This window comes from Camellia sinensis, chromosome 4 (assembly GCF_055761805.1).
Source record: "Camellia sinensis isolate YWXY chromosome 4, ASM5576180v1, whole genome shotgun sequence".
NCBI classification, from domain to species: Eukaryota; Viridiplantae; Streptophyta; class Magnoliopsida; order Ericales; family Theaceae; genus Camellia; species Camellia sinensis.
In genome coordinates, this window is record NC_138964.1 from 15,968,657 (window position 1) to 15,986,171 (window position 17,515).

Below are 17,515 nucleotides of genomic sequence, written 5' to 3' on the forward strand. Positions count from 1 at the left end.
ACAGTGGAATTAATTTGGGTGGTTCTTCGCTTCATTTTCGGTGTTGATTTGGTTCGTTATTTTGAATCTTCTACGACTCTGATTCTGAAGATTTTTGTTCATCTATTTGGTGAGGTATTTCCTCTTGTTTATTTGTGATTATTTGGAATTCACCTAAGGGTGGTTTTGTGAGACCATTAGTGTCTCGTTTGTAATTGTTTGGAACTTATTTGGTTGATAGTGGAATCGAATTCCAATCCCGTGGACGTACCTCACATTGAGGGAACCACGTAAAAATTCTTGTGTTGCCTTTGATTTAATTTTTCTGCATTAGTTTTTATTCCTATTGATTGATTTACTTGTGAGGAATCATCGATTTTTCCTAGTAGTACTTTCCATGAAATGCTTGAGAATACATACCTATTGTATTGTCCCATGACCAAACTTTCTGTAGGGTATGCTGGAAATAGACCCCAATTAAAATAAAAATTATTGTTTTGTTGCGCTTTGCAGGATCTCGAAAGATCATGAAATCTTCGCCTAAACTGATCCATTGCATAATGACATCAAATCCATGTTAAATTGATTCAAAAGTCTGTAGATATCACTTGATCGCGAACATGACTTATCATCCACAACAAATCTATGTACGATTCCATCAATTTCAATGAAACTCCAAGCAGGACATGTATCTATTTTCCTATCTTTCATCATTTTCCTTAGCCTCACCACACCCTCCCAGCTGCCCATTGCAGCATACATATTTGCCAGAAGGATATACCGACCACTATGTCGAGGCTCTAATTGGATCAAAAGCTTCCCTGCTTTCTTTCCCACCTCAACATGACCATGCATCAAACACCCATTAAGCAAAGACCCCCATATAGCTCCATCCGGTTCCATTGGCATGCTCTTTATCAAAATCTCTGCCTTTCTGATTTGCCCCGCCTTGGCTAGAAGATCAACCATACAACCATAGTGTTCAATCACTGGTGAGATACCACAAAATTTACTCATAAGCCTGAATAATCTCAATGATTCATTCACAATAGTTAAGCAATTACAAGCAATGAGAATTGCAACAAAAGTTACGACATTTGGTTTTGGCCTCCTTTTTTCCATCTCTGTGAAAAGATGAAGCCCCATGTCATTGTTGCCATTGATGGCTAATCCCAAGATCATAGAAGTCCAAGTTGTTACATCTTTGTAGGGAATTTTATGGAAGATATTTTCTGCATCTTTTATGTTGCCACATTTTGCATAAAAATCTATTAATGCAGTGCCCAACTCTTCAAGTTCTGAGAAATTCTCATTTATATAAGCGTGAACCCATTTACCTTTTTCAAACGCACCCACAATCGCACAAGCATTAAGAACGCTCACCAAAACAGACCTATTAGGCCTCACATTAGCACAACTCTTCAACTCCAACTCAATCACCTCGTTGAAATGCTCATTCGACACATACCCAGAAACCATTGCACTAAAGAAACATCATTTCTTTCGGGCGTTGAATCAAACACTTCACGAGCCTCATCGACAAGTCCATTACTACAATACCCACTAATAAGACTAGTCCAACAAACCATATTTCTATTAGAACTTTATTCGAACACTTGGACAGGAAAAATTGGTTGCTCCAAATTTTGAGTACACATGTATAATTGAACTAATCACATAAACATCACAACCTGTTGGTGATAATTACAGATAACACACCAGAAAATACAAATAATAAAAGTTGCAATAACTAATATAAGAGCTAAGGTGCGGGAAATTCGCTCTCTTTAAGGAGATTCGAGCCCTCTGCGGTTAGGCAAAACCTCACACCGGTGCAGCAGAAAAACCTTGACTTGTCCCCCCAGGATACAACAGCCCGACTAAGTCGTATGGTTCACCAATACTGCACAATTGGTTGACCCTAAAGCTTTATCACACACACCCTTTTTATTTGCTTGATAATCTCACTCAAGACATAACAACACAACCAAAACTTCTTCTCTCGTATGTGTCAAGATAGGAGATAAGCTCAATATATATAGAAAGGAAACTTAATAGGCAAGGTTCTTGGTGGATAAGATAACAAGAGACTTGACCAAGACCTTGGAAGCTTATCTGGTAAAACTTGGAATGGATAAGTCTTGGGAAGACTAGGAGAAGACTTGAATGGATAAGTCTTGGCAAACCTTATCTTGGAAGATTTGGATGGATAAGAATGGGGAGACTAGAAAGACTTGAAAGGATAAGACATGAAGGAAACCAATAACACATTATAATATTAAAATACCTGCTAACACAACCATATCCAAACTTCATTATTTGACTATGAACTTGATGCAGTGAATATAAACAAGCACAAGCTTTGGTTAAAACAAGGAAAGTGTGATCATTTGGTTCAAAGCCTTGACATCGCATTTGGGCATAAACTTGAAGACTCTTTTTGGGATATGAGATTTTGGAGTAACCCATTATCATAGAATTGAAATCAAAGATAGTGGGTATGACAATTTGGTTTAAAACTGACTTTGCATAGTTCATGTTGTTGTGAGTTTTGGATAGTGCACAGAAGGGTAAGATTTTGCTGGTGGTGTAGGTGAAACGAGCAAGGCCAGTGGTGATCACATGGGCATGGATTTCTTCGAGCTCGTCCATGTTTGAGCATCTTTGTAAGAGACGAAGGTAGGGGAGATTTGAGATGCGTTTCACGAGAATTCCACTCATGCGCATAGGAACTTTGAAAGTTGAAGCTATAGCGAGAAGAGAGAGCTCGAGTATGGTGTTGGGCCCATCTGTTTTCAAATGTAGAATGGAGGGGATTAAGGCCTCGTTTGGAAACAGGCTAATTTAGTAACTTTTTGGTTATTTGGCTAAAATATGAGCTAAAAAAAATTAGTATGTTTGGGATGGCTTTTTGGCTTTTTACGAAAAGATGTGCAAAAAGTAGAGAGAAAAGAGAATTTTTGACTTTTTGGTATGCGTTGTTGGTTTTTTGGCTAATTTAGTAACTTTTTGACTTTTTGACTAAAATGGAGAGTTCCCAACGAGGCCTAATAGTGAGGGGATTAGTAAAATTGTGTTTGTATTCATAGTGAGGGGATTAGTAAAATTGTGTTTGTTTTATTAGTGGGGGGATTGTTAAATTATTTTTTATATAAAATAAATATAAAATAATAAAACAAATAAAATTATGATTTTTACTTAACAAAAAATATAAAAATATTAAACATTAATGTTTTAAAAAAAATGCCCAAGAAGTAAAAAAAAATAAAATAAATAAAATTGCGTTGACTAGTTGACCAGCCGGTTGACCAGGCGGACGTCCGGTAACACCCAATCCGAACGGACTAGTTTGCTAATACCATCTCTCACTCCGGATTACTAATACCCTCGCCAAAGGCCCATCATAGTTCCTTCGAACTACTAATCTGGACCTCCAAAATCAAAACAAACGGAAGCTTTGTTCATTGTTCATCTATCACAGTCTGGAGTGGACTGTGATAGCAGATAACAAACAGGGCCTTGGAGTCTAAGAACTTCAAGCAAGGAGTCCACAGCTTCGAGACTGGTATTATGTTTGGATTGATTCTGAACTTCTGAGGATTTTTTTTGATTATGTGTGTGTGTGTATATATATATATATATATAAAGCTTGAACAATATGTATCATATGGCCTTACAACTTTATAAAAAAAAAAAGATTAATTTTTTGAATCATAATTAAAAAAAATAAAAAATATCATAATTAAACATAATATGATGCATAATTAAAGAACTATTAGTTATAACTGAAGAAGAAAATAGTATAACTAGAGGTGCATATGATATATTCTTTTTAAAGTGGCGTATAGTAGAATTTCCCTATTTAGTTAGAAGTATAATACTTTTTAGTGATAACGATACCTGGACACACGTTGAAAAGTTATCAAAAAAATTGTCAGAAAGTTGCTGGCAATCGACAATAGCCATTGGCTTCAACTGATGACGGTGAGGTGAATATGTAGGTGACATTAAAATGATAAATAAATAGATAAATGACACGCATAAATATTTAAACAAATAGTTGAAGACACTTGAATAGATTAGTGATGTGTGTACATGTAAGTACCATTTGAATAGATAAACACATTAACAAGCTTTTAAACAAATAGTTATCATTTTGGATAAATAATGTACTTTTGGCCCAAAAAGATTTAGGCTTCGTTTGGGATAAACTAAAAAAGTCAAAAAGTTATGGGAAAATTACCCACAGGTTCTATTTGAAATATGTGTACACTATTTAATTCAACAACTTTTTGAGTAGACCCATAAGTCCTACTTTCCTCTCTCTCTCTCTCTCTGCTTTTTGCCTCACTCTTTACGTTTTCCTCTCTCTCTTTTTTTCTGCATTTTTCTCTCATCTTCTTTGTCATGGACGATGACCAGTGATCACGTCTTTCTCCATTGATCGGGGTTCACCGGTAACTATCAACCATCGAAATCAACTCGTGACTTCACTCTCACCGACGGCGAATAAGATATATTTCTGACGAAGAAGACGAGTAGATCTACATCAGATCTGGCTAGATCTAAACAAAAAATAGTTACCGGAGTACAATTCTCTCTCTATATCCGCCTTTCTCCTACGATCTTTTATTGTTTTTTACATTTTCTCTACTATACACTTCTCTTTTTATGTTCTAATGGAGAAAATTTTCAAGTTCTGAACAAGTAGTTTTCGAGTTTTAAGTACAGCCGGTGAAAATTGTAAAATTTTGCAGTTTGAAATTTTTTTGGTGCTGGAATGAATCATGGTATAAAACTGTAAAATTTTGCAGTTTCATAACATTCTTTAGAACTGTAAAATTTTACAGTTTTATAACATGTTTTTTAGTTTGATTAATAAGGATAAATGCTTAATATATTTTTGCTTTGAAATTGTAACATTTTACAGTTTCAAAACTTACTTTTAGTTTGATCAATATTGGAGATTATTTGCTTAAACCTTATAAAAATTAAAAAATAGCATATGTTTTTCCCATTGTTGTTGTTTTTGTCGTTTCATTTTTTTTTCTTTTAGTTTATCAATATTTAACACATTTGCTATATTTTTTTTGCTCTAATTTCTTCATTTATTTATTTTTTTCTGGCAATATTCTAGACATCCCGGTGAGTCTCCAGTGATGTTCTTAATGTCCAGTGAACTTTCTGAACATTCCGGCGACTTCTATTAATGTTCTTAATACTCCGGTGAACTTCCGGCGATACTCTGGCGAATTTCCGGTGATGTTGAACATTCTGACGAGTCTCCGGTAACCGTTTGACGGAAATCCGACGGTAGTAAGATATAATAGTGTCTTTAAATTAAAAAAAAAATAGAATTTTTTGGTAACAATTAAAAATGTGTAGGACTAATTAGTGCAAGTGTTTTGTTTGAGGATTAGATGGGTCTTGAACTTTGTATATGAGACTTATTGGTAAGTTCCCTAAAAGTTATTAAGAAAACTAAAAAGTCTATACTATTCAAGAGTAGCTTGTGGAAAATTCTATTTCTACACACCTAGTTAGCTCAGGGCATACATTTAATGAAATATTAATTTAATGACAATTATATCCTAAATAAAAATGACTATAATAGATATCTAGTAATATCCATACTATTATATGAAAAAATTCTCTATACACATATTTTAAGAACAAAAAAATCTCAATGTACATATTTTGAGTTAAAAAAAAAGTAAACCCTAGTTTTTCCATTATTGACACATTACTGAGAGAGACTGCAATTTTTTTTTTTTTTTTTGGATTCTACTGAAATTAACTAAAATGATTGAAGAACTGGGTTGAGGATTGTTAATTAGTGAAACACAGTCCTCAAAAAAACAGTGAATGTGTTCTATTCTTTGGTTTATGATTGATTATTTTTTTGTTTATCTTCTTATCAACATAAAATGCTCTTTGGTTTATAATTGAAAAATTGGGTTGAAGAACTGAAATTAACGAAGAAGATTGAAGAATTGGGTTGAGGATTTTTTATTTATTTATCAACATTGGATATCCAAGCCCGAAAGGCACAGAAAAGAATCACCGTCAGAGAGCTCGGGGAGAATGCAAGAAAAGTGTAATGACAACTCTATTGCACTATCAGTGATGGATTTAAGTCTAAGGCCTAATTAATCAAGTGGACGAAAGAGGAGAGGAAGCACCATTTCTGATGGGAATTGTGATGAAGAACGATCGAAATCTGCTGAGAAATTGAACAAGTTTGGATTAAAGGATAGGTTTGATTTGAATAGCCAAAATTTTGAAGGAGGGAATGAGAGTTGAAGAGATGTGTGTATAATGGTATAAGTGAATGATATAATTGATACATTTAGTGTGTGGATTGAGAAAAAAAAATTAATAATTAAATTATAAAACGTGTGTATTGAGAAATAATATGAATTGAGATAATTAAGTGTGCGGAAATAGAATTTCCCGTAGCTTGTGGGGGGAAGCCATTAGGGCAAAATCATTATTTTACCCTTTGAATTCAATTATACAAAAAGTCAAAAGGTTAAAATGATCATTTTGATTTTATTATATTATTTTATTACACATCTTTTCATAAAAAATTAAAAAATTATTCCAAACTTGCATTTTTTTTCTATTTTTTTAATCAAAAAGTAAAAAATTACACTTATATACCACATCCCAAACAATTACTTAAGCTTGAGCAATAGTTTCAAAAATAAAAATCTTTGATTTGAGTGCCCAAAAAAAAATTAAAAAAATAAAAATAATAAATTTGGTGATAACAAAAATGTAATAATTCTTTTTTTATTTTAAAGGTGAGGCGGATTCCACTCAAAGTGTGTTTTAGTGATAGTTTTCTTTGTATAAGGCTTGTTTGGTAGGGTTTATAAGCTGCTTATTTCAACTTTTACCTTAATTTAAGTTAAAATATTTTGTTTGGTGCAGCTTAAGTTAACCAGCTTATAACTTAAATCAAGCTATTTCTCAGCTTATCTCAAAAGCTAGTCAGGGAGTATTTAAATTTTCGACTTAAGAGCGCAGCTGGTGTGAGGGGATAAAATTACTTAAATGCCCTTGTCAATACCCAAATATTAATATGAATTAAAAAAGAAAAAATTGTATATTTCTGAAGAAAAAGAAAAAAAAATCAATATTAATTAAAAAATAAATATTAATTGGTATTAATTATTAATAAATTCATATTGCATATTTTTATATTAATTAAAAAATAAAAAATTATATATTTTTGAAGAAAAAGAAAAATCAATATTAATTAAAAAATCAATATTAATTGGTATTAATTATTAATAAATTAATATTGTATACTTTTGTAATGAATTAATTATTAATTGACACTAATTAATAACAATTATTGATTATTAATATTAATTGATACTAATAAAAATTAATTATCAATATCAATTTATACTGATTAATAATTTTAGTATTAATTGAGACCAATTAAGCCATTAATTGATACTAATTAATAATTTTAATATTAATTGACACTAATTAAGAAATTAATTGATACTAATTAATTTATAATGGAAAAAAATTGTGACAATAATACTTCCATTACATTTTTATCAAATGTATCAATTTTTATATTAATTGATACTAATTAATACTAATTATATTAACTTTTATTAATGAAATAATTTTTTTAAAATTAAAACTGAAAAAAATGACAAAATAATCATTTTTATATCATATAAGGCCAGAAAAGATAATTATACAGTAAAAAGTTATTTTACAACTTATTAACCAAACATTACTCTGCTGCTTAAATTCATAATCTCACAGCTGCACTAAACAAGTTAACAGCTTATGTTCACAGCTATAAGCTATAATCTGTTAAGTTATAATCTGTTAAGCTATAATCTATAATCACTTTTTAACAACTCTACCAAATGGGGCCATAGTTTTTTGTGGTGCGGAGGTTCCTTCAAATGAAAATGCTCATTATTTTTATATATAATTTTTTTTTTTAAGGATTGAAATAACTTTTAAAAATTTAAAACAATCTCTTTGATATTTATTTTTATCACGCTTATTTTTATTTTTAAATTTTGTTTAGAAAACTTAATCCAAAAATGACACTAAATAAATTAGTGAGAAATGTTTCCTTGTTTTTTGTTTTTGTTTTTTTCCTTAGGCCAATTAGTAAATAAATAGGCAAATTACCCAGAAGTCTTATTTGAAAAGTTTATTTAGTCCCATAACCTTTTGGATATTCTTAGAAGTCCACTAAGTATTTTTCTTCTTCGTTCTTCTCTGCGCATTTGTTCTTCTATGCCTCTTTCTCTTCTTGATTTTCGACGACTGACGATCACACCTTACTTCTCTTTCTCTTTCTAATATATAATCACTGGCGACTAATGACCACCATTGATTGGAGTTCATTGGCAACTATCGACTATCGACCACCGACTCCTTACTTCACCTTCACCGACGACGAAAGAGATGAGTTTCTAGTGAAAAAGATGAGTAGATCTACTAAAATCTGATGTAAATCTACTCAGATCTACATCAGATCCAACTAGATCTAAACAAAAAATAATTACTAGAGTACAACATGCTCTCTGTATTTGTTTATCTCCTTTGTTCTCTCAATTTTCCTACATTTGCTCTGCTACACATTTCTACTTTTTTGTTTTAATAAAGAAATTTTTTAAATTCTAAACAAGTTGTTTTCGAGTTTTAGTTACAGGCGGTAAAAACTACTAAATTTTACTATTTCAATTTTTTTTTTTGAAATGAATCATGCTTTAAAACTGCAAAAGTTTGCAGTTTTATAACATTCTTTAGAACAATAAAATTTTATGATTTCATAACATGTTTACTAGTTTGATTAATAAGGATAAATGCTTAATAAAATCATACTTTGAAACTGTAATGTTTTACTATTTTAAAACTTGTTTTTCAGTTTGATCAATATTGAAGATTATATGCTTAAACCCTACAAAAATTGAAGAAATATGTTTTTCCCCATTATTACTATTTATTGTCATTATGGTTTTTCTCTTTCTTTTTTTCTTTTTTTTTATTCAATATTTAGTACATTTTGCTATATTTTTTTACTCTAATTTCTTTATTTATTCTTTTTTGGGCAATATTCTGGACGTTTTGGTAAGTCTCCGACGATATTCTTGACGTCCAATTAACGTTCTGGACATTCCGACGACTTCCAGTGACATTCGGAATATTCTGGCAATACTCCGGTGAACTTCCAATGATACTCCGACGATTTCATGGTGATGTTAAACATTCCGATGAGTTTCTAGTGACTGTTTGACGGAAGTTCGGTAGTGATAGGATGTAGCAGCATTTTTAAATTTATTTAAAAAAAAGAATAATTTTTTGGTAATAATTAAAAATATATATGACTAATTGATACAAGTGTTCTGTTTTAGGAGTAGATAAATTTTAAATTTTATTGATTACTGACACTACAAGAAAAATGAGTTTTGGTGACATTCATTTAACGGCGTTTTATTAAACACCACAGTTTGATAATATTTAACGGCGTTTTTCAAACGTCGCTTTTTTTAAAATCAAAACGACACCGTCTCAGTAACCAAAGGCGCTTGAAAACGACTTCGAATGTCTCTCTCTCTCCAATGGGCGAGCGGTGAATATCAAATATAAATACATTTTGTAGCCCTAACCTCTCACTTACTCATTAGTCTGTCTCGTTCTCTCTCACTCTCTCTCTAAACAGTCTCAACGGATCGATTCATCTCTCACGGATTGACTCATCTCTCGTTGTAGCCCTAATCGAAGTTCTCCCTCTCGAATTCGATTTCGATTTCAAAATCTATGTTTCGGTGATTCTCTCTCTCTCTCTCTCTCTCTCTCCCTCTCTCTCTATATATTCATCCTTTGTTCTCTGCGATATCGATCTGAAGCTCTGAAGCTCTAAAGCTCTAGGAGATTGCGAAGAGAGAAGAGGGGTTGGTTTCGATCGCAGAGGAAGTGATCTCAGGAGAGGCTGTGCTTCGATTTCTCAGATCGGTCTCAGAGCGATTGCGATTTTGAAATTCATCTCAGAGCGATTTCGATTTGAAGTTCTCTCTCTTGATTTCGAAGCTTCACCGCGAGGTATTGATTTCTCTCTCTCTCTCTCTCTCAAGCTCTTCCTTCCCATCTCTCTTGATTTGGTTATTGAGATCTATTGCTTATTTGTGTTGTGTGTGTGTATATATATATATATATATAAATGTTTGGTTTCTTCGTTTCCCCCCCCATTATGTCACTGTGTAGCTTACCTGAAATCTTAGTTACATTTCCCCCCTCCACTATGTCAATTTTTAGCTTACCTGAAATCATAAGGTGCTGTTGTTACCTTTTCCCCTTCTTCTGTTTGGTGATCTCTTCCTTTTTATTTTTTCTCTTTAAAATTAAAATCAAGGGTTGAAAGAATACATTTAGTTTATTTCAGTGTGAATGAGCATATAGTCAAATTGTTTTGGGGCTTTATGTAGCATATGGATTTTTCCTTCATTCTAATGACAAGCTGAAAGTAGTTGGTCTCCTATGCTTGTGGAGTTGCACAGATAATCTGCTCTCTAGGCTTGTATTTATTTTCTTTTTCATTAAAATTAAGACTACTACAAAAATTTTCTTGTGCTTTAGATTCTAGCATAACTGAGCGCTTATGTTTGTAGCCACAACACTATGAAAACACGGTCTGTGCAATGCTATCAAACCCAAATTTCTGTTTGATCCCAGATTTGACACCCCAAAGTAGACAAAAATGAAATGGAATGAAGTCAAGCATTTGATTTTAGTGTGCCCTCATTTTTCAGTATTTCATGTTTTGCGATGTTTGATAGTTAAGCTTGGCATACTTGTCAAAAATAAACTAAAAAATAGTTAATCTTGCCATCCAAATTTGGTTATGCTTGTGCTTGATTGGGTTGATAACATATTTTTTTTCAGTTTAATGGGCTTTTTCACATTTAAATTGACATGCAAGGTTTTGCTCTTATTGTTTTGGTCTTTGTTTCTACATTTGTGCCACTGTGTTGCAGGTATCAAGCATACAATTACAAGATGACCTTTTGTCAATGTTAGTTTCTGGGCATGAGACCACTGGTTCTGTGTTAACTTGGATAGCATATCTTCCGAGCAAGGTATTACATATAGTACCTTTTATCTTAATGAGTGTACCTTTTATCTTAATGATCTCTGTCTCCATTTTCTGTTGTTTACCATAGTAGATTCTATACTTCTTGAGGATTGGCTTGATGTTGATTCAAGGTCTAATAGTAGTGTGTCAAATGACAAAGAGGAAAGTGGTTTTATTTATTTGAACCGTTATATTGAAATTCATTTATCTTTGCTTGTGACACTACACATTTGGCTTCTTCCTGTTGGTATAAATTATTAACTGTAAACTTATTCTATTTCCTACTTTGACCATGAGCTGTAAAAAGTGCATGTAATGCTATACGTATGAAGAAAACTTGCAAAATGATCTGGCATGTCAGTAACTGCCTTCTTTTTAAAACACAGGTTGATGTGGGTGTCACATCAAGTGGTAAATTGAGTTTTTGTACAAATTTTAAGTGTAGCATTTTAATATAATGGAAGAACATTTTCCTTTGTATTTGTGTATGGTTCTTTTTGTAAACCCATTAAGTGGTTTTAACTGAGATTTTAGTGATATATTCATAACCGCATTTGGTAATGTACATTAGCTACCACTTAAAATTTCAAGCAGAGTGTAGCTGACTATGTTGAATAGTTGATAAGTTTAATCCATTGTGATTTTAAATTTTAACATAGAATGACAAACATCTTTAATTCTAAAAATTTTAGCTGCTCACAGTTTGCAATACTACTAATCTGCCCTATAATTTTATTTTGTGAAAGGGCTCCTAAATTTTCTAGTTTCATTTGAAGAAAACCGTGACGAGTTATCTTACACAACACCAAGTCAACATTCACAAGGACCCATAATTAATATATATATTCAGTGCTAAGAAATGTTGACAACAGATGATGTTGATAGCGCACTCAACTTAAGAAATGTTGAGGTAATTCCATTTCAAAAATATTCAATGCTATAGCTTTACACTGTGTTAATTCCTATGTTCTATTTATATTCCTATAGGATTGTGCTTAAATAGCCATGTTTGACCATAATTATCATTGCATGGTTGATAGGGAACAACCAGGATTCTTCAGTTTTGGCTTAATCTTCACAAGTAGAAACAAGAACGATTAAATTACAATCAATTTGCAATTTAAGTGATTATTTCTTATCGGAACGACTAAATTACAATCGAGGTGTCCTACCTTAATTTTGGTTGACCAACTTAGTTGACAATTCTAGTTGACCTTTGAATGGCTAAAATATATTTGCTTTTAGCTTGCCACTGCTCAATGCATGTGATGTGGAATATCTAGATGATGGCTCTGATTTGATTTAAAAAAAAAAGCTTTTATGTGGCAATGTTGAAATTTCCCTTTTCCTTATATTTTCTTTCATTATTTTTACTTTTTCTTTTCGTAAAAGTTTAGTGTTTCTACTTTTTCTTTTGATTTGATGCTTTGTGATATCGGTCAAGATCATGGTGGCCATGTGTTCTAATAATTGACTTTCTCATTCATTTTGTTTGTTAATCTTTGTAATCTATGAAAACAATGTTTCAATTTGTGTATATATATAGATCCCTGTGTTCTTTTTAGATTTCTCTTCTTTGTAATTCTCGTCCTTGCCTTTGCTCATTGCTTAGTGGTGGTGCTTCCCTCAGCGTTGCTATAAATTAAACTCTAGCTCTAGCACTCCCTGCTGCTTGTAATGTGCAGACTTCAACAATTAGCCAGTGTAATGGTAAGCTCTTAATTACTAGCTTTGCTGCTTATCCTTATCAGCTTTGAAAACATATGTTTTCTTTGGTTTACCAAACCAGCCCTCAAAATCTCATATATCCAAATCAGTTATACTAGAGAAAACTGCCCACAAACAGTGTGGCAATTGCAGGTGGGACTAGTCAGATTGTTAAAGGGATCTTCAAATGCAGCAATGCGTACACTAACCAAGTTTGTTTTCACCAACTTATTAGCAATGCTGGATTTTATGATATTGGTAAGGGTCATCTATTATTGGAAAATGGCTTGGATATATGTCAGCAATCTTGATGCCTCATCTGTTCTTTATTTATTGTTTAAAATATATGATCTGTCAATTTGTTTATTTTCTAATGTTGTCACACTACTCACGTTATTGATTTCCTTGACCTATGTTGTTAGGTTGAGTCACATAGGAAGGCTGCTGCTGCAACTGCCTCTGGTAAATTTAAAGAGGAAATAATCCCCGTGGATACCTAGGTACAACATTTTTATTGCAGTTTCAGTAAGATTGTGATACCAAATTTCAACTGCTCATTCACTGTTTCCAAGTTTGTGTATGGTACAAATTTGTGCTCTGATATGTATATACTTTCTTTAAAAAGATTGTTGATCTAAAAACTGGAGATGAGAAACCCATGACGATCTCAGTTGATGATGGAATTTGGCCAAACGCAACGATATCAGACTTGGCAAAACTAAAGCCTACATTTAAGAAAGATGGGACAACCACTGCTGGTATTATTGTTTATTTATTTAGTCTCTAATTATTTTTTCTTTTGCATGCACTAGCCTGTGATTCTTGATTATCTTGCTAGCAAGACGATTTGCTCTAATGATATGGTCGTGGTCTCACCTGATGTTGGAGGGGTGGCCAGAGCACGTGCTTTTGCAAAAAAATTATCTGATGCGCCTTTAGCCATTGTGGATAAAAGACGGTATGGGCACAATCTTGCTGAGGTACTAGATTTTACAATGATTTTTTTCTGTCTTGCTTTCTCTAGGATCCTTTTTTAAGGGTTTGGGTGACTTGCTTACTTATATAATTGTATTCCATTAAATAATTTTGTTTGGGATTTGTCTCAAGGTATCCTTAGATATTGTTGCTAGATAGATCATAGAGAGGGTCTTCCAATGCCCTCTAGTATATATAAGTACACATTACACAGGCGCAGGCATGATATTAGATGTTAGATACTAAAGGTATATCTATCTATCTATGAGATGTAATCCGTATGCAAGAAAAATATGAGTTGTCTAATTGTGAGCCATCTTAGGAGTGTTTATGTCAGCCTTCTGCAGTTCTTTACCCTGAACAGTATGCTTGAAACTGGGGCTTTGGAGCTGGCTGATGTCAGGAACCATTGAAAGAAGCTCAATGTCCTGTTAAACTCAAACATTTTTTAGCTGGGTTTTGTACTTCAAAATGTTTTATACTAGTTAACAGGAAATTGGAATTATGTACGATCATTTGTGTTGGAAAGCATTTTATGCTATGTAAACTGATTATTATTTTAGTACAATCACTTGCTAATGAGTTACATCATTGATGTTGGACTACTTTTTTTTTTGTCAAAACCATAATGATCCTGTTGTAAGATAGACCATGATTTGATTGAACAGTTGTGCTTTGTCCTTTTTAAAGTGCAGGTATTTGATCGATTATTACAGTTAAGAGTTGTGATATCAATGGAAAGAATTGTTGCAGCTCATTGTTTGTTATTCTTTTTCATGAAATTTTCTTAATGTCCATTATTTTAAATGCTATTGTTCAGGTGATGAATCTCATTGGTGATGTTAAAGGAAAAGTTGCAGTAATGGTGGATGACATGATTGACACTGCTGGTGAGTTAAGTCATCTAGATGTAAAAAAATCTAGCTTATAGGCCATTAATTAGGAAGTGATTTCAAAAAGTGAAAATTCAAAGAAAAAGAAACTTAGTTTATCACGCTATTTTCATGGCGAGTTATTAATTTCAATTTCCAAGTGTTATCCATCATGAGCAAATATCCTACCACTTTATGCTCCAAAATTTCTAGACTACATTTGCATTTAAGGCTGGTTAATACTAATTGTCCATCCTTGGTTCCCTCTCTCACGTTTTTCATTCATATCTTATGTTATTTTATTTTTAAGAACAACCTATCTTTGGTTTAGTGTAATATGTTTGTATATATACAGCCATAAGAATATCACATATTATGAAAACAACTTTTTGTAAGGGCATGATCGTTTGTTATCATGTCTAGTTGTTATGCATCTTGCTCTCCACTTTGCTTTAAATTTTGGGTCTCAAATATGATCATGTCCTTCGGATTGGACTTGAGCTTACATTACAGTCTAGGCAATGTGAGGTACTTTCTATATTTTGTTGTTTCCAATAAATAACCGAGTGTTATTCTGCTTCCTCAAGAGGTTTGAAAAAAAGCACAAAGGTGTTTTTTTTTTTTTAGATTGTAAATACAGTCTTCGACTTATTGTAGTTAACTAGTACATGGCTGCTGGGTTGTAGGTACTATTGCAAAAGGTGCAGCTCTGTTACATGAGGAGGGGGCCAGGGAAGTCCATGCTTGCAGCACTCATGCTGTTTTTAGGTAATGGCTTCATCTATGGTGTTTGATCTTTGCTTTGATCTCTCTAAATGCATGCCCAAAAATTTCTGTGTTTTTCCAAATTTGATCATTATACATTTTGATCGAAGTTCCGTTTCTTCATTACTTTGGAGAAAGGGGAAATTAAGAGGTGTTGGGTTGTGACTTTTGAGGTGCCATTTCCTGATTTTCATGTGAATGGGGGCAGGATGCCAGGATTTTTATTTTATTTTTATATAATTTTTCTACTTATTAAGAAGTTTCTGGTTTTAGTGAATGGTACATAGATGGGGAACTATCTATATCATCTAGTTCAATGTTTTATTAGGGATCTCTTAAGGCTGTGCTTGGATCATAGATTTGGGTAGCAATTTGGAAAGGGAAAAGAAAAAAGTATGTGAAATGTAACTATATTTCATTCACATTTCACCTATCTTTTCTTTTTTTCTTTTTAAATCCCTACTTAAATCCGTAAACCAAACACTGCCTAAGTAAAACAAGTTAGGTTTCTTTTTCTTTTTTTGATTACAAGGGGGCCGAAGCCAAACCTACAAACTGACACTACAGGGAAACTCCCTCCTTGCTTGTCATTAGCTAGGGCCAACTCCAGAGAAGGAGGGGCTGTCAACACAGTTTCATCCCCAACATCCATACATATAGCTGCTTTGGCTAGCACGTCTGCACAACGATTAGCTTCCCTCCAAAGAATTTAGGTTTCTTGTTTTGCATCATAATGTATACTATCAAGTCCCTAATAATTTGTCATTCCATGATCTACAACACTTTGTTGCTCAAACTGTCAGGACAGTCACCAAAGATCATCGTCAAAAGTATATATCAACACACTATACTACATCCAGAATGGTAGGTGGTGTCATAAAGTTATGAGCATTTTGTCTGTTCATAATTTATTGTTAGTTCTATTTAGTTGTTAACATGTTGGCTTCACCTTCATTAATCTATCAATTATTCAATGCCGTCAATTTACTTTCTTGAAGTCCTAAACATTGGGTGTTCTACCTGGAGCTACTATTCTAGGTAATTGTTGCTTCTGGAGCTGTGAAGCATGAGAACCTTGTTGAGCAAGTGAAGAAGTTCTTTACCAAATTGTCATCGGATCCAACCACAACTTCTGAATTAGTTGCCAAGGGCCAGCAATTTTTTCAGGATTTTTTGTGTTAAAATCCTTTGGTTTTTTATTTCTCTTATTTTTTCTTTTTTTCCTCGGATCTGAGAGTGGGTGTTTTGGTTCACTTCTTATTTTTTGTATTAAATGGGGGAGTGGTGAGAGAGAGAGAGAGGAGGGTAATGTTATTTTGTGGGAAAATTAATGCTACATTTGTTATTTTGTGGGAAAATTAATGCTATATTAAATTGAATGGGAAAGTGAATTAATGTTATATTTGTTATTTGAATGGGAGTTATTATTTCATATTAATGTTATTTAGTTTTATTATTGGTGTTCTTTTAGTTCAATCACATAAAATTAGCACAATTTCAAAACCAAAAAAAAAAGAAAGATAAGACGGCGTTTTTAAAATGCCACTATAGTGGGTGGAATTTTTAAAATTAAAAAAACCTATGAAGGCGTTTTAAAAACGTCGCTAAAATCATAGTGACGTCACAGTATTGTTAGGGTAGGACATTTGGCGGCGTTTTTAAAAACGCCGCCTATACTAATACAGCGACGTTTTCCAAACGCCATAAAGTTATAGCGACAGCCGCGTCGTCGGCGTTTGGTACTAAACGTCACAAAAATAATTAACAACGTTTTTGGTACCTATAGCGGCTTTTTTTAAACGCCGCTAAAAGCCTACTTTCCAGCAGTGTGATAAGTGTCCCATAATATTAGCCCAAGTGGCCCAAATTATGAATTGGCCCATATTAATGAATTGATGATTGAATGATGATAAGGATACGAAAGAGTTCAAAGACTTAATTTTCACTTGACATGGAACTCTTCACTTTTTCAAATTATATGGGCCCCGATTTTCTCCAGCATTATCAGTTTAAATGGATTATTTTTTTTTTTTTGAAGAATTATCACTTGAAAAATGATTTTGTGAATTTTTCTTAAAATTGAAATTTTTGGGTA

General features: G+C 32.8%; 1 protein-coding gene and 1 pseudogene across 6 annotated transcripts; one reads left to right on the plus strand and one right to left on the minus strand.

The window, feature by feature from the left end:
* Positions 1-519: 519 nt before the first annotated feature.
* LOC114269049 (pentatricopeptide repeat-containing protein At5g66520 pseudogene) lies at positions 520-2,700 on the minus strand (annotated as a pseudogene).
* Positions 2,701-10,942: 8,242 nt separating this feature from the next.
* Positions 10,943-16,912, plus strand: LOC114268468 (ribose-phosphate pyrophosphokinase 1-like). 6 transcript variants are annotated; one of them, XM_082924299.1, is made up of 8 exons: positions 10,943-11,105; positions 12,714-12,811; positions 12,919-13,066; positions 13,231-13,308; positions 13,434-13,566; positions 13,647-13,788; positions 14,604-14,673; positions 15,342-16,912. In XM_082924299.1, exons 6-8 carry the CDS (start codon positions 13,669-13,671, stop codon positions 15,425-15,427), a joined length of 276 nt encoding a protein of 91 aa, XP_082780425.1. In that variant the 5' UTR covers positions 10,943-11,105; positions 12,714-12,811; positions 12,919-13,066; positions 13,231-13,308; positions 13,434-13,566; positions 13,647-13,668; the 3' UTR covers positions 15,428-16,912. The 6 variants fall into 6 exon arrangements, 4 of the variants coding, with proteins under 4 accessions (XP_082780425.1, XP_082780422.1, XP_082780424.1 ...); XR_014366067.1 differs by having other exon boundaries at positions 10,946-11,105; positions 13,434-13,788; positions 15,342-16,284; positions 16,459-16,912; XR_014366068.1 differs by having other exon boundaries at positions 10,944-11,105; positions 13,434-13,788; positions 16,459-16,910.
* Positions 16,913-17,515: the final 603 nt, after the last annotated feature.